This window comes from Chlorocebus sabaeus, chromosome 21 (genome assembly GCF_047675955.1).
Source record: "Chlorocebus sabaeus isolate Y175 chromosome 21, mChlSab1.0.hap1, whole genome shotgun sequence".
Classification (NCBI taxonomy): Eukaryota; Metazoa; Chordata; class Mammalia; order Primates; family Cercopithecidae; genus Chlorocebus; species Chlorocebus sabaeus.
The window spans coordinates 39,138,551-39,156,369 of record NC_132924.1 but is presented as its reverse complement, the minus strand read 5'-3'; the positions used below and the strand labels follow the sequence as shown (position 1 = coordinate 39,156,369).

The 17,819-nt window shown below is 41.8% G+C and overlaps 1 protein-coding gene across 3 annotated transcripts; it reads left to right on the top strand.

The window, feature by feature from the left end:
- Positions 1-3,733: 3,733 nt before the first annotated feature.
- On the top strand, positions 3,734-8,607 carry IL6 (interleukin 6). Of its 3 annotated transcripts, XM_007981902.3 has the most exons (5): positions 3,734-3,900; positions 4,063-4,253; positions 5,302-5,415; positions 6,123-6,269; positions 8,014-8,607. In XM_007981902.3, exons 1-5 carry the CDS (start codon positions 3,882-3,884, stop codon positions 8,179-8,181), a joined length of 639 nt encoding a protein of 212 aa, XP_007980093.1. In that variant the 5' UTR covers positions 3,734-3,881; the 3' UTR covers positions 8,182-8,607. The 3 variants fall into 3 exon arrangements, with proteins under 3 accessions (XP_007980093.1, XP_007980092.3, XP_037860663.1); XM_038004735.2 differs by lacking the exon at positions 4,063-4,253 and having other exon boundaries at positions 3,796-3,900; XM_007981901.3 differs by lacking the exon at positions 8,014-8,607 and having other exon boundaries at positions 3,774-4,253; positions 6,123-6,577.
- The last annotated feature ends 9,212 nt before the right edge of the window (positions 8,608-17,819 follow it).

Genomic DNA, 17,819 nt, shown 5'->3' with positions numbered 1-17,819 from the left:
CATCAAAGCAGGACATTTCCCAGAGCCTTCTTCAAGCCTGGTGTCTGCTCAGTGGGACTCAATCCCAGAAGAAGCTGTTAAGTCACCCACTGTTTCAGTTTACAAACTTCTTACGACTTGGTGACAAGCGAAACTACATTCTGACAGCAACTGCAAGTTCCCTAGTACCCCGGACTTCCCGTTTTTTCTTGCTGTACCCCCTCCTGTTAAATCACAGACTCATCCATCTCCAACCCCCAGAATATAGAGAAAGAGCACAACACTACATCTTAACTCCTGAAACGTGGAGAACACTTCTCCTTCTGAGAGCTTAAGTACCAAATGGAAACTACTTTTCCCCCTTGGTCTCAAATGTATTACTAGATTCTGAACTGGACTCCACCACTATGTAGGAAAGCAGTCATGAGTGGTAATTCTGGGAGATCCAGATAGGACATGCCAGTCCTACACGGGTGGCATAGGAAGCCAAGTTGCTGCTTCCTCCCTGTGCACTCGCATTTGTCCGGACTCTCTTGATCTCAGCTGGTGTTCGCTTCAAATCAGCTATGATGCAATCAAGCAACTAAAGTATTTAGTTAATAAATGCTGACAGCACAGCCTCTTCTGGTCACGTATGCATACTAAAATACAGGGGAGAGTTGCGGGGAGGAGGGATATATGGGAAATCTCTGTACCTTCCTCTCGATTTTGCTGTGACCTAAAACTGCCCTTTAAAAACAACGAGGGGTTGGGCATGGTGGTTCACGCTTGTAATCATAGCTCTTTGGAAGGCCGAGACAGGTGGATCACCTAAGGTCAGGAGTTCAAGACCCACCTGGCCAACATGGCAAAACCCCGTTTCTACTAAAAATACAAAAAGTAGCCAGGCGTGCATCTGTAGTCCCAGCTACTCAGGAGGTTGAGGCAAGAGAATTGCTTGAACCTGGGAGGGGACAGTTGAAGTGAGCCAAGATCATGCCATTGCACTCCAGCCTGGGCGACAGAGCAAGACTCCTTCTCAAGAGAAAAAAACAAAACAAAACAAGAAAAAACAAGGAATGAGCTCTCCAAGCAAAAAATCCATTGAGATGCAAAGGAAGGAAACTATCATTGCGGAATTGCGCATGTTCCATTAATGTTTTTGGAGCAAGGGAGAGTTCATCTCTCCCACAAGCAAATTCCAGCCTAAGGCATTGATACTAATAAAGTGCCATGCTGTGATGTGCAGGGGCAGACAGCGTCCCCAGGCTCCCTACATGCACGCATTCCCACAGTTTGCTCTTTCTTGACCCCAGAAGCATCAGGCCCCTTCACCCTCAAGGGCCACTCTCAGAAGTTTGAATTAATGGCAATCACCATGCACAGGGAAGGCTGTGGACTTCTGACATAAAAACACTTAGCGGAAGGCTTGGAAAAAGTCTAGTAGGAGCAAGACACAAGCTGGACTAATTATCTAAAACAAGAGACCTGGTTTGGGGATCTTAATGTTCTCAAAAAAGAGAGAAAATTATTATTATTTTTCATTTTGCACTTTGTGCCATAAGGCATTTTCAACAAAACACAGAATCTCATTTCTTTCTAGGGAAAATGATTGGGAGACCAGCTCATTGCTGGTACAGAAGCCTGGCTCAGTCATAATTCCTTCATAGGCAAGACACCAGGTGAACTGATAGAGCCAACCTGGAAGAGTTCTCCAAGGCAGAGACTCTGAGCCAAGGAATGTTCAAAGAGCTAGCATGTATTGTGGGATTACTATGCGCCAGGACTTTTTTTATATTCCATCATGTTCCATGTTCACAACAGCCCTAGAAGGGAAGAACTATTATTACCCCCATTTTATAGGTGAACAAACAAGGGCACAGATCCCTGATGTAACAGCCAGGATCAAACAGCTGGGAAGAAGAGAAAATCTTTCCCAGGCTAGGATAACAGAGGGTTTGGTTGAAAATACAGGCGATTAGGTGCTACCTCTGAAAAAAGGAGCCAGGATAGGAAGGAGACACTTTTCCCTGTATGCCCTGATGTCCTATTTGAACATTTTATCATGAACACGAACTTCCTATTTAAAAAAACACTTTTTATTGAAAAGATAAATCTGCGTGTTGTATTATGTCACTCAGTTCAAGTACTTGAAATTTATTGAATTGTATTTTCTAAAAAATAGATATTTGAGCAAAAGCAATCTCACATTACATAGACAGAACACAACGCATGGCTGCCGAGCTGAGAGCAGTGACTTCGTTTCATGCAGGAAAGAGAACTTGGTTCAGGAGCGTCTACGTTGCTTAAGACCGGAGAGCACTAAAAGTGAAACCATCCAGCCACCCTCCCCCATTTTCATTTTCACACCAAAAAATCCCACCGCGGCAGAAGACCACTGTCTCTCTGTTTAGACAATCGGTGAAGAATGGATGACCTCACTTTCCCCAACAGGCGGGTCCTGAAATGTTATGCACAAAACAAAACTTGAGTAAATGCCCAACAGAGGTCACTGTTTTATCGATCTTGAAGAGATCTCTTCTTAGCAAAGCAAAGAAACCGATTGTGAAGTTAACACCATGTTTGGTAAATAAGTGTTTTGGTTTTGTGCAAGGGTCTGGTTTCAGCCTGAAGCCATCTCAGAGTTGTCTGGTCTCTGGAGACTGCAGGGACAGCCTAGTCTAGAGCCCATTTGCATGAGACCAAGGATCCTCCTGCAAGAGACACCTTCTGAGGGAAGACGGCTTCTGAACAAGCTTGACCCAATAAGAAATCTTTGGGTGCCAATGGGGAAGCAGGTTCAGAGCCCAGAGCCATGCCTACGTCCGTACTTTCCTTGTAGCTTCTTCTGATTTCAAATCAAGACTTACAGGGAGAGGGAGCTATAAACACAAGCTCTAGAAGATGCCACAAGGTCCTCTTTTGACATCCCCAACAAAGAGGTGAGTTGTATTCTCCCCCTTTCTGCCCTGAACCAACTGGGCTTTAGTAATTTCAGGGCTGCAGGAGACCCAGTGGAACAGTGGTGAAGAGACTCAGGTGGCAATGGGGAGAGCACTGGCAGCACAAGGCAAGCCTCTGGCACAGAGAGCAAAGTCCTCACTGGGAGGATTCCCAAGGGGTCACTTGGGAGAGGGCAGGGTAGCAGCCAACCTCCTCTAAGTGGGTTGAAGCAGGTGAAGAGGAAAGTGGCAGAAGCCATGCGGTGGCAAAAAGGAGTCACACACTCCACCTGGAGACGCCTTGAAGTAACTGCACGAAATTTGAGGGTGGCCAGGCAGTTGTACAACAGCTGCTCACAGGGAGAGCCAGAACGCAGAAGAACTCAGACGACTGGTAGCATTACCTTCTTCCTAACTCCAGACTGGGGGGCTGCGATGGAGTCAGAGGAAACTCAGTTCAGAACATCTTCGGTTTTTACAAATACAAATTAACTGGAGTGCCAAATTCTAGCCTGTTAATCTGGTCACTGAATTTTTTCTTTTTTCCCAAAAAACATAGCTTTAGCTTATTTTTTTTCTCTTTGTAAAACTTCGTGCATGACTTCAGCTTTACTCTTTGTCAAGACCTGCCAAAGTGCTGAGTCACTAATAAAAGAAAAAAAGAAAGTAAAGGAAGAGTGATTCTGCTTCTTAGCGCTAGCCTCAGTGACGACCTAAGCTGCACTTTTCCCCCTAGTTGAGTCTTGCGATGCTAAAGGACGTCACATTGCACAATCTTAATGTTTCCAATCAGCCCCACCCGCTCTGGCCCCACCCTAACCCTCCAACAAAGATTTATCAAATGTGGGATTTTCCCATGAGTCTCAATATTAGAGTCTCAACCCCCAATAAATATGAGACTGGAGATGTCTGAGGCTCATTCTGCCCTCGAGCCCACCAGGAACGAAAGAGAAGCTCTATCTGCCCTCCAGGAACCCAGATATGAACTCCGTCTCCACAAGTAAGTGCAGGAAATCCCTAGCCCTGGAACGGCCAGCGGCGGTGGAGCCCTGTGTGAGGGAGGGGTGTGTGGCCCAGGGAGGGCTGGCGGGCAGCCAGCAGCAGAGGCAGGCTCCCAGCTGTGCTGTCAGCTCACCCCGCCGCTCGCTCCCCTCCGGCACAGGCGCCTTCGGTCCAGTTGCCTTCTCCCTGGGGCTGCTCCTGGTGTTGCCTGCTGCCTTCCCCGCCCCAGTACTCCCAGGAGAAGATTCCAAAGATGTAGCCGCCCCACACAGCCAGCCACTGACCTCTTCAGAACGAATTGACAAACAAATTCGGTACATCCTCGACGGCATCTCAGCCCTGAGAAAGGAGGTGGGTAGGCTTGGCAAAGGGGCTGAAGGGCCCGTGTGCGTATGCGTTCCCCTGTCTGTGGACTGGGGCTGCCCGCATTAGGAGGTCTTTGCTGGGTTCTAGGGCACTGTAGATTTGAGGCCAGTGGGGCCGACTAGACTGACTTCTGTATTTATCCTTTGCTGGTCTCAGGAGGTTCCTTTCCTTTCTGGAAAATGCAGACTGGGTCTGAAATCCATGCCCACCCTTGGCATGAGCTGAGGGTCATTGCTTCTCAGGGCTTCCTTTTCCCTTTCCAAAAAATAAGGTCTGTTAAGCTCCTTTTTGTCCCTTGGGCTTTGGAAGGACTAGAAAAGTGCCACCTGAAAGGCATGTTCAGCTTCTCAGAGCAGTTGCAGTACTTTTTGCTTATGTAAACTCAATGGTTAGGATTCCTCAAAGCCATTCCAGCTAAGATTCATACCTCAGAGCCCACCAAAGTGGCAAATCATAAATAGGTTAAAGCACCTCCCCACTTTCAATGCAAGGTATTTTGGTCCTGTTTGGTAGAAAGAAAAGAACACAGGAGAGGAGATTGGGAGCCCACACTCGAATTCTGGTTCTGCCAAACCAGCCTCGTGATCTTGGGTAAATTCCCTACCACCTCTGGACTCCATCAGTAAAACTGGGGGTGGACTAGGTGATCTCTTAGGTCCTTCCAGCTGGAACATTCTATGGTATGAATTATATTCACCTAACTATTGTCAAAATTGCCGTTATTAAATATCTACTGTGTGCCAGGCACTTTAAATAAGTATTGTGTCTAATCTTCAAAATTTGCAAGGAAGGTTTTTGGAAATAAGGAAACTGAGACTCAGGATTAAGTAACACACCTGAAGTCACAGGTGAGCTTGGAACTGAACCCAAGTGTGCCCCCACTCCACTGGAATTTGCTTGCCAGGATGCCAATGAGTTGTGGCTTCATTTTTCTTAGAGACTTTCCTGGCTGTGGTTAAACAATGAAAAGGCCCTCTAGTGGTGTTTGTTATAGGGGCACTTAGGTGATAACGATTCTGGTATTCTTTCCCAGACATGTAACAGGAGTAACATGTGTGAAAGCAGCAAAGAGGCACTGGCAGAAAACAACCTGAACCTTCCAAAGATGGCTGAAAAAGATGGATGCTTCCAATCTGGATTCAATGAGGTACCAACTTGTCACACTCACTTTTCACTATTCCTTAGGCAAAACTTCACCTTCTTGCTTGCAGTGCCTGTATACATATAGATCCAGGCAGCAATAAAAAGGGGGTAAATGTAAAGAATGTTATGTAAATTTCATGAGGAGGCCAACTTCAAGCTTTTTTAAAGGTAGTTTATTCTTGGACAGGTATGGCCAGAGATGGTCCCACCATGTTGAGATTTTAACAACTGTCAAATGTTTAAAACTCCCACAGGTTTAATTAGTTCATCCTGGGTAAGGTGGTCTCAGGGCCTTTTCCCTCTCTGGCTGCCCCTGGCAGGGTCCAGGTCTGCCCTTCCTCCATGCCCAGCTCATTCTCCACAGTGAGATAACCTGCACTGACTTCTGATTATTTTATAAAAGGAGGTTCCAGCCCAGCATTGACAAGGGCAAGAGTGTAGGAAGAACATCAAGGGGGAGAATCAGAGAAGGATCCCCACTGCCACATTCTAGCATCTGTTGGGGTTTGGGTAAAACTAATTACATGGGGCCTCTGATTGTCTGGTTATTTAAAATGATGCTGTTCAATGTCCCAAAACATGCTGCCTAAGAGGTACTTGAAGTTCTCTAGATGAGCAGAGGGAAAATATGTCAAATTGTGGCAGTTTTAACTTTTCAAATTGATTCTATCTCCTGGCGATAACCATTTTTCCCACCATCTTTCCTCTTAGGAGACTTGCCTGGTGAAAATCATCACTGGTCTTTTGGAGTTTGAGGTATACCTAGAGTACCTCCAGAACAGGTTTGAGAGTAGTGAGGAGCAAGCCAGAGCTGTGCAAATGAGTACAAAAGTCCTGATCCAGTTCCTGCAGAAAAAGGTGGGTGTGTCCTCCTTCCCTCACCTTGGTGTGGGAGAAGACAGGCTCAAAGACAGTGTCCTGGACAACTCAGGGATGCAATGCCACTTCCAAAAGAGAAGGCTACATGTAAACAAAAAAGTCTGAGAAATAGTTTCTGATAGTTACTGTTAAATCTTTTTTTGTTTGGTTGGCTCTCTTCTGCAAAGGACATCAATAACTGCACTTTAAACTATATTAACTGAGGTGGATTTTAACATCAATTTTTAATAGTGCAAGAAATTAAAAAAAAAAAAAAGGGCAGAAAGAAGTACATCCATCCCCACCCAGTGATCCACAGAAACAAAGACCAAGGGGCATAAAATGATTTTAAGATTTTAGTTATTGTCAAGTGGCATTCTTCTCATTGTAGTTGTTTCAACTCTTTTTCCTACCTTTTACCAGAGAGTTAGTTCAGAGAAATGGTCAGAGACTCAAGGCTGGAAAGAGGTACCAAGGGCTTTGGCCACCAGTAGCTGGCTATTCAAACAGCAGGGAGTAAAGAGTTGCTGGCTAGCATGTGGAGGAGCCAAAGCTCAATAAGTAGGGGCCTAGAAGGAAACCCTTGGTGCTGATCCTGCCTCTGGCATTTCTACTTGTTTGCCTTAAGCCAGGGTTTCTCCTATGTGAACGTGCATGGGAATTCCCTGGGCATCTTGTTGTGGTGTAGAGTCTGACTTGGCAGGCCTTGGGTGGGTCTGAGGGTCATATTTCTAGCAGGCTTATATCCCTGGTGATGCTGCAGAATTCCAGGACCACACTTTGAGGTTTAAGGCCTTCCACAAGTTACTTATCCCATCTGGTGGGTCTATGGAAAGGTGTTTCCCAGTCCTCTTTACACCACCAGATCACTGGTCTTTCAACAGATCCTAAAGGGATGGTGAGAGGGAAACTGGAGAAAAGTATTAGATTTAGAGGCCACTGAAGAACCCATATTAAAATGCCTTTAAGTATGGGTTCTTCATTCATATACTAAATATGAACTATGTGCCAGGCATTATTTCATATGACAGAATACAAACAAATAAGATAGTGATGCTGGTCAGGCTTGGTGGTTCATGCCTGTATTCCCTAAACTTTGGGAGCCTAAGGTGAGAACTCCTTGAACTCCTAAGGCCAGGAGTTCAAGACCAGCCAGGACAACATAGCGAGACCCCATTGCTACAAAAACACAAAACCAAACAAACAAAAAGATAGTGGTGCTTCCCTCAGGATGTTTGTGGTCTAATGGGAGACAGCACAGCAAAGGGATGATTAGAAGTTAGTTGCTGTGAGCCAGGCACAGTGCTGATATAATCCCAGCACTTTGGGAGGCTGAGGTGGGTGGATCACTTGAGGCCAGGAGTTTAAGACCAGCCTGGCCAACAATGTAAAACTCCATCTCTACTTAAAAATACAAAAAAATTACCCAGGCATGGTGGCGCACACCTGTAACCCAGCTACTCAGGAGGCTGAGGCACGTGAATCGCTTGAACCCGGGACGCGGAGGTTGCTGTGCACCACTGCACTCCAGCCTGGGTGACAGAGTGAGACCCTGCCTCAAAAAAAAAAAGAAGAAGAAGAAGTTCATTGCTATGGAAGGATCCTACTCAGAGCAGGCACCCCAGTTAATCTCATTCACCCCACATTTCACATTTGAACATTATCCCATAGCCCAGAGCATCCCTTCACTGCAAAGGATTTATTCAATATTTAAACAATCCTTTTTGCTTTCATTTTCCTTCAGGCAAAGAATCTAGATGCAATAACCACCCCTGAACCAACCACAAATGCCAGCCTGCTGACGAAGCTGCAGGCGCAGAACCAGTGGCTGCAGGACGTGACGACGCATCTCATCCTGCGCAGCTTTAAGGAGTTCCTGCAGTCCAGCCTGAGGGCTCTTCGGCAAATGTAACATGGGCACCTCAGAGTGTTGTTGTTCATGGACATTCCTTCTTCTGGTCAGAAACCTGTCCACTGGGCACAGAACTTATGTTGTTCTCTATGGAGAACTAAAAGTATGAGCGTTAGGACACTATTTTAATTATTTTTAATTTATTAATATTTAAATATGTGAAGCTGAGTTAATTTATGTAAGTGATATTTATATTTTTATGAAGTACCACTTGAAATATTTTATGTATTAGTTTTGAAATAGTAATGGAAAGTGGCTATGTAGTTTGAATATCCTTTGTTTCAGAGCCAGATCATTTCTTGGAAAGTGTAGGCTTACCTCAAATAAATGGCTAACTTATACATATTTTTTAAAGAAATATTTATATTGTATTTATATAATGTATAAATGGTTTTTATACCAATAAATCACATTTTTAAAAATTCAGCAACTTAGTCTGTGTCATGTGAAGCTTAATAAAAACAAGTTTCATGTCACTGCCACCACCGCCACCAAAAAAAACTATAATCAATCACATTTTATATATATATATAAAAGCACCTGCTACATGCCAGGCATCATTAAATGTGTTGCATCCATCACGTCATTTAACCCCAGCACTTGCACACTGCTTTCTGGTTGTGGAAGTCTAAGTGATTTATCTCAGTCACCCAGCTGGAAGGTCAGGCAGGGGCCCAGATTTGAAATCCAAGTCTACCTACCTACAGGCCCTCTACTCTTAACTTGTAAGTCCCATTGCCTCCCAGGAACTGAGGGATGATGTAGAAAATTCCAAAACATGTTAATATAGGGAATATCTATAAACATGCAATCAAAGTCTTTGGGACTATACAACCACTGTATAAGGCATAACAATGTACAAGCTTCCAAATAATAACTAGAAGTTCTGCCTCCCTCTTCTGGGTTCCTAAAGCACTGCACCTATCTACCTGTCAAAGCATCTACCACATTGTACCACACCTTAAAATCAAAGGTTTTTTTCTTCTCAGCCAGCATGTGGATGCCTCAAGAGAGCAGACTCCTTTCATGACTTAAAACTAATTTCAGGGGGAAAAAAAGACAAGACAGGCACAGTGGCTCACGCCTATAATCCCAGCACTTTGGGAGGCTGAGGCAGGAGGATCACTTGAGGTCAGGAGAGCAGCCTGGCCAACATGGCAAAATCCCATCTCTACTAAAAATACAAAAATTAGCTGGGCGTGGTGGCACACCTATAATCCCAGCTACTCAGGAAGCTGAGACATGATAATCACTTGAGCCCGGGAGGTAGACCCTGGGACTGCACTCCATCCTGGGCAACAGAGGGAGATTCTGTCTCAAAATAATAATAATAATGATAATCAATAATTTTTTTAAAAAAAGACTCTTTCCTATATTAATCTTTGCATCCTGTACCCATGGCCCCAAACCTGACCAATGAAGGCCCCAGTAAATATTTTTTGAGCAAAAAAAAATATATAGATGATCAAAGATAAGAAAGATAGGAAGACACTTCAATTCTTGTAGTCATATAGTGTTAGGGGAAATCACTAATTCTGTGTTTTTACATATCTTCATCTTACGGAAAAATAGCAATTAGAAAGAAACATTCAAAGGACTTCCAGAGAAGGCAATGAATAGCCAGTGCATGTACACCTATCTCCATTTCCTTTGCCACTGGCAGTAATCTTCATCTGCCCTCTCCCCTCCCCCACCTAGAGTGGTAGTGAGAGAGGCAATCTGGACAACTTAACATGGCCTCGCTTATCCATCTCAACACGACACTGGGAATTTGGTGCAGATTTCCCCTTTCTAACCCCTGCAGTATAAAAGTTCTGTCTCCTTATAAAGCTTTTCCCCACCCTACCCACTACAGACTTCTTCCTCCAGGGGAGGAGTTCTTCTGGGTAAGGGAAAGTCCAGAGGTCAAAAACCGAGAGGAGTTGAGCCAGAAAAGAGCCACATACTCTGATTTCTAGAAACCACGCATCACAAGTGGGCTTCCCAAAACTAGGGTCAAGTCAAAGAACAAAGAGAAATTGTGGTCAACTGATGCCTTCATTCTTCAAACAAAAATGGGTTGAGTATCATAGATAAGTCAGGGAAAGCTCGTGAGAAAGAAGTGAAAGGATAGATATGATCCCTGCCCTCTTGTGCAGTACGCTATGGAAGGGAAAATAGATATTAAATAAAGAATGTAAGTGTGATGAGGTTTCCAAAAAGAAATATGGGCTGTGCTGAGAACCCATACTAGGGGCACCGATAATGTAAGTGAGCCCTGGTTTGGCTGCTCACCACTCAAAAGCCAGACATGAAAGACAAGGGTGGTGGGAGGAAAAGTCAGTTCATCAAAAAGCCAGTAAACCAATAAGATGGTGAGCTAGCATTTGAAGGTACCATCTTGAATTTTAAAATTTATCACAGTAGTTTTTAAAGAGAAACTTGGTATGGGAGATATGTGGGAGTGGTGTGTGGCGTACAGTCTGTGTCTTGTTTTGATGGCTATCTCAGGTAACCGCCTGTCTGGAGGTCTGTTTGGCGTCATCTTAACTTCAGCTAGATGATGGATTCGTTGTTCATGATTCCTTCTAACCACGAGGATTCTGCAATGGGGGCTCCCTGCCTCGTTTGTTTAAAGATCAGCCTCTGGGATTTTTAAAGCAAGAGTATAATTAGATAAGCATGTATTGCCAGAGGGGAGTATCTAGAGAGGGAAGGAATGAAGAGGTTAGAGGAAAGAAAAGGAAGAAAAAGAAAGTGGGTGAGAGGCGGAGCAAGATGGCAGAATAGAAAGCTCCTCCAATGGTCCCCCTGGCAAGTTAACAACTTTTTCCCTCTGCTTTTCTCAAGCAGGAGTTTTGCCCCATAGCCACCACAAATGCCAAGTTAACAACTATCTGCACAGAAAAAAAAAAACAAAAAACACCTTCATAAGAATCAAAACTCAGGTGAGCACACATAGTACCTGGTTTTAACTTCATATCACTGAAAGAGGCACTGAAGAAATTAAAAATCAGTCCTGAATCATGATGCTACCCCTCCCCTATCCACAGCAGCAGTGGTGTCGCGCAGAGAATGTCTCTAGGCACTGGGAGAAGGAGAACGCATCAATTGTGGGGCATTGAACTCAGTACTGTCCTGTTAAAGGAGAAAGAAAAACCAGACTAAACTCAGCTGATGTCCACTCATAGAGGGAGCATTTAAACCAGCCCTAGCCCAAGGGGAATTGTCAATCCCAGTAGTCCAAACTTGAGTGGCCACAAACCTCACCACCGAGGGCCAAACTTGAAAGGCAGTCTAGGCCTCAAGGACTGCAACTCTTAGGCAAGTCCTAGGGCTGAACAAGGCCCAGAGACCTAGTGGACTGAGGGGACATGTGACATACTGAGATACCATCTCAGGCAGCCAAGGGAGTATTGGCTTCGCCCCTCTCCTAATCCTAGGCTGCACAAGTCATAGCTTCAAAAGAGATTTTTTTCTTTCTGCTTGAGGAGAGAAGACAGAAGAGTGGGGAGGACTTTGCCTTACATCTTGGATACCAGTTCAGCTACAGCAGGATAGGGTACTAGTCAGAGTCATAAGGTCCCCATTCCAGGCCCAAGCTCCAAGACAACATTTCTAGACACATCCTAGGCTAGAAGGGAACCCATTGCCTTGAGTGAAAGGACCAGTCCTGGCAGCATTCATCACATGCTAACTGAAAAGCCCTTGGGCCCTGAATAACCAGTAGTGATACCCAGGTACTATGTCAAGGGCCTTGGGTGAGCCTCTGAGACTTGCTGGCTTCAGGTGAGACTCAGCACATTACCAGCTGTGGTGGCTATGGGAAGGATAAACAGGGCTGTATCTTGTTGCACCTTAGGTACCAACACTGCCACAAGGGGGTAGAGCACCAAGTGGGATCTTAGGTTCCCTGATTCTAAGACTTAACTCATAAGTGGCATTTTTGGACCTGCCGTGGGCCAGAGAGAGGCCTATTGCCCTGAAGAGTGAGTCTCAGGCCAGACAGTATTCACCACAAGCTGACTTAAGAGACCTAGGGCCTTAGGGGAACATCCATGGTGGTCTGGTAGCACTCCTTAAGGCTACTGGGGAGCAGGGTGGGCAGTAGTTACAGGGTGAGGATTCTCTGCTTTTGAAAAGGGGAGGGAAGAATGAGGAGGACCACATCTTGTAGGTTGAGTGTCTGCTCAGTCACAAGACAATAGACTACAAGGTAGACTTCTAGGCTTTTCACTCTGATCCCTAACTCCCAGATGGCACTTCTGGACCTACCCTGGGGACCTCACCACCCTGAAAGAAAGGACACAGGCCTGGCTGGCTTTGCCATCTGCTGATTGTTGAGCCCCAGGGCCTTCAGCAAACATAGGCAGTAGCCAGGGAGTGGTTACAGCAGGCCTTGGGTAAGACCCAGTGCTGTGCTGGCTTCAGGTCTGACCCAGTGCAGTCATAGTGGTGGTGACCACAGGGGTGCTTGTGTCACTCCACTCCCAGCTTTAGGTGACTCAGAACAGAAAGAGAGATTCTGTATGTTTGGGAGAAAGTAAAAGAAGAGAACAAGAGGCTCTGCCTGGTAATCCAGAGAATTCTCCCATATCCTGTCCAAGGCTATCAAGGCAGTACCTCTATGATTCTGCAAGAACCACAGCATTACTGGGTGGGAGGTGCCCCCTAAAGAACAAACAGCTTAGATCACAACACCCAAATCCTTTCAAATACCTGGAAATCCTTCCCAATAGGATAGCTACAAATAAGCCCAGACAATGAAGACTACAATAAATACCTAACTCTTCAATGCCCAGACATCAAAGAACATCTGCTAGCATCAACACCATCCAGGAAAACGTGACCTCACCAAATGAACTAAATAAGTCACCAGAAACAAATCCTAGAGAAACAGAGATATGTGATCTTTCAGACAGAGAATTCAAAATAGCTATTTGAGGAAACTCAAAGAATTCAAGATAACACAGAGAAGGAATTCTGAATTCTGTCAGATAAATTTAGCAAACAGATTGAAATAATTTTAAGAAATCAAGCAGAAGTTATGGAGCTGAAAAATGCAATTGGCATACTGAAGAATACATCAGAGTCCTTTAATAGCAGAATTGATCAACAGAAGAAAGAATTAGTGAGCTTTAAGACAAGCTATTTGAAAATACATAGTCAGAGGAGACAAAAGAAAATGAATAAAAAACTATGGAGCACAACTATAGGATCTAGAAAACAGCCTCAAATGGATAGATTTAAGAGTTATTGGACTTAAAGAGGAGGCAGAGAAAGAGATGGGGTAGAAAGCTTATTCAAAGGGAAAATAACAGAGAACTTCCCAAACATAAAGATATTAATACCCAAGCACAAGAAGGTTATAGAACACCAAGCAGATTTAACCCAAAAAAGACTACCTCAGGGCATTTCATAATCAAACTCCCAAAGGTCAAGAATAAAGAAAGGACCCTAAAAGCAGCAAGAGAAAATAAGTCAATAGCATACAATGGCACTCCAATACTTCCAGCCACAGACTGTTCAGTGGAAACCTTACAGGCCAGGAGAGAGTGGCATGACATATTTAAAGTGCTGGAAAACAAAACAAAAACCTTTCGCCCTAGAATAGTACATCCAGCAAAAATATCCTTCAAACATATAGAAGAAATAGACTTTTTCAGATAAACAAAAGCTGATGGATTTCATAAATAACAGATCTGTCCTATAAGAAATGCTAAATGGAGTACTACAATCAGAAAGAAAAGGACATTAATGAGCAATAAATAGTCACCTGAAGGTATAAAGCTTACTGGTAATAGTAAGTGCATAGAAAAACACAGAATCTGATAACACAGTAACTGTTATATGTAAACCACTCTTACCCTAAGTAGAGAGACTAAATGATGAACCAATCAAAAATAATGAGTACAGTTTTTCAAGACATAGCACTATATGACATAAATAGAAATCACAAAAGGTTAAAAAGCTGGGGGACAAAGTCAAGAGTTTTTATTAGTTTTCTTTTTGCTTCTTTGTTTATGCAAATAGTGTTGTTGTTACCACGTTAAAATAATGAATTTTAAGATAGTATTTGCAAGCCTCATGGCAACCTCAAACCAAAAAACATACAATTGATACCAAAAAAAATAAGAAGCAAGAAACTAAATCATATCACCAGAGAAAATTATCTTTAATAGAGGCAGACAGGAATGAAAGAAGGAAGAGAAGACCACAAAACAACCAGAAAACAAATAACAAAATGGCAGTAGTAAGTTCTTACTTATCAATAATAACATTGAATATAAATGAACTAAACTCTTCAATCTAAAGACATAGACTGGCTGAACGGATGAAAAAAACCATTGATCAGTTGCCTACAAGAAGCACACTTCACCTATAAAGACACACCTAGACTGAAAATAAAGGAGTGGAAAAAGATATTCCATGGCAATGGAAACAAAAAAAAGCAGCAGTTGTTATACTTACATCAGACAAAATAGACTTCAACACAAAAACTATAAGAAGAGACAAATCAGGTCACTATATAATGTTAAAATGATATATTTGACAAAAAGATGTAACAATTTTAAATATATATGCAACCAACACTGGAGCACCCAGATATATAAAGGAAATATTATTAGAGCTAAAGAGAGAGATAGGTCCTAATACAATAATAGCTGGAAACATCAATACCCCACTTTCAGCATTGGGCAGATCTTCCAGACAGAAAATCAATAAAGAAACATCAGATTTAATCTGCACTATTGACCAAAATGTATCTAACAGATATTTACAGAACATTTCATTCAAGAACTGCAGAAAACACGTATTTCCTCAGTACATGGATCATTCTCAAGGATAGACCACATGTTAGGTCACAAAACAAGTCTTAAAATATTTTTTTAAAATTGAAATAATATCAAGCATCTTCTCTGACCACAATGGAATAAAACTAGAAAGTAATAACTAGAGAAATTTTGGAAACTACACAAACACATAGAAATTAAATAATAAGCTCCTGAATGACCAGTGGGTCAATGAAGACATTAAGAAGGGAATTAAAAAATTTCATGATAATGGAAACACAACATACCCAAACCCATGGGATACAGCAAAAGCAGTACTAAGAGGGAAGTTGATAGCTATAAGTGCCTACATCACAAAAAAGGAAAAACTTCAAATAAACAATCTAATGATGTATCTTCAAGAACTAAAAAAGCAAGAGCAAACCAAACCCAAAATTTATATCAAAATAAATAAAGATCAGAATGGAAATAAATGAAACTAAAATTTAAAAAACCCAAAGATCAAAGAAACAAAAATTGGTTTAAAAAAAAAAAGTTAAAAATTGACAAACCTTTAGCCAAACTAAGGAAAAAGGGAGAAGATCCAAATAAAAAAAATCAGAAGTATAAAAGGAGACATTACAACTGATACTGCAGAAATTCAAAGGATCATTACTGGCTACTATGACTAACTATAAGCCAATAAATTTAAAAACCTAGAGGAAATGGACAAATGCTGAGATACATACAACCTACCAAGATTGAACCAGTAATAAATTGAAAATCTGAACAGATTAAATACAAGTAATGAGATTGAAGTCCTAATAAAAAGTCACCCAGTAAAGAAAAGCCCAAGATCTAATGGCTTCACTGCTGAATTCTATGAAACATTTAGAAAAGAAGTAATACCAATCCTACTCATACTATTCCAAAAAATACAGGAGGAAGAAATACTTTCAAATTCATCCTACAAAGCCAGCATTACCCTGATACCAAAATCAGGCAACGACACATCAAAAAAAGAAAACTACAGGCCAATATATCTGATGAATGTTGATGCAAAAATCCTCAAAAAATACTAGCAAAAATACTAGCATTCTAATCCAACAATACATTAGAAAGGTCATTCCTCATGACCAAAGGGGATTTATCCCTGGGATGCAAGGGTGGTTCAACATATGTAAATCAATCAACATGATACATCATATCAACAGAATGAAGGATAAAAACCACAGGATCATTTCACTTAATGCTAAAAAAAGCATTTGATAAAATTCAACATTCCTTCATGTTAAAAACTCTTTAAAAACTGAGGATAGAAGAAACATATTCGAGCATAATAAAAGCCATATATGACAGACCCACAGCTAATATCATACTGAATGGGGAGAAACGGAATGCATTTCCTCTGAGATCTGGAACATGACAAGGATGCCCACTGCCACCACTGTTATTCAACATAGTACTGAAAGTTCTAGCTAGAGCAATCAGACAAAAGAAAGTTATGAAGGGCATCCAAGTTATGAAGAGCATTCCTGGAAAGGAAGAAGTCAGATTATCCTTGTTTGCAGAAGATATGATCTTATCTATGGTAAAACTTAAAGACTCTACACACAAAAAACTATTAGAACTAATAAACAAATTCAGTAAAGTTGCAGGATACAAAATCAACATACAAAAATTAGCAGCATTTCTATATTCCAACAGGGAACAATGTGAAAAAGAAATTTAAAAAAGTAATCCCATTTACGATAGTCACACATAAAATTAAATACCTAGAAATTAACTTAACCAAAGAAGTGAAAGATCTCTATAATGAAAACTATAAAATACTGATGAAAGAAATTGAAGAGAACACCAAAAAATGGAAAAATATTCCATGTTCATAGATTGGAAGAATTAATATTGTTAAAATATCCATAATACCCAAAGCAATCCACAGATTCAATGCAATCCTTATCAAAATACCAATGACATTCTTCACAGAAGTAGAAAAAAAATCCTAAAATTTATATGGAACCATGAAAGACCTAGAATAGCCAAAGTTATTCTAAGTAAAAAGAACAAAACTGGAGGAATCACATTACCTGACTTTAAATTATACTACAGAGCTATAGTAACCAAAAGAACATGATACTGGCATAAAAACAGACACATAGAACAGAACAGAAAACTCAGAAACAAACCCACACACCTACAGTGAACTCAGTTTTGACAAAGGTGTCAAGAACATACACTGGGGGAAAAGATAGTCTCTTCAATAAGTGGTGTCTGGAAAACTGGACATCCATACACAGAAGAATGGAGCTAGACCCTATCTCTCACCATATAAAAAAATCAAATCAAAATGGACTAAAGATTTAAATCTAAGACCTCAAACTGTGAAACTACTACAAGAAAACATTGGAGGAAAACTCCAGGATATTGGTCTGGGCAAAGATTTCTTGAGCAATACACCACAAGCACAAGTAATCAAAGCAAAAATGGACAAATGGGATCACATCAGGTTAAAAAGCTTCTGCATGGCAAAGGATACAATCAACAAAGTGAAGAGACAACCCACAGAATGGGAGAAAATATTTGCAAACCACCCATCTGACAAGGGATTAGTAACAAGAATATACAAGGAGCTCAAACAACCCTGTAGGAAAAAAAAAAAATCTAATAAATCGATCAAAATATGGGCAAAAGATTTGAATAGACATTTCTCAAAAGAAGGCATACAAATGGCAAACAGGCATATGAAAAGGTGCTCAAAATCACTTATCATCAGAGAAACTGTCTTACCCCAGTCAAAACTGCTTATATCCAAAAGAAGCAATAACAAATGCTGGCGAAAATGTAGAGAAAAGGGAACTGTTGTATGCTGTTGGTGGGAATGTAAAT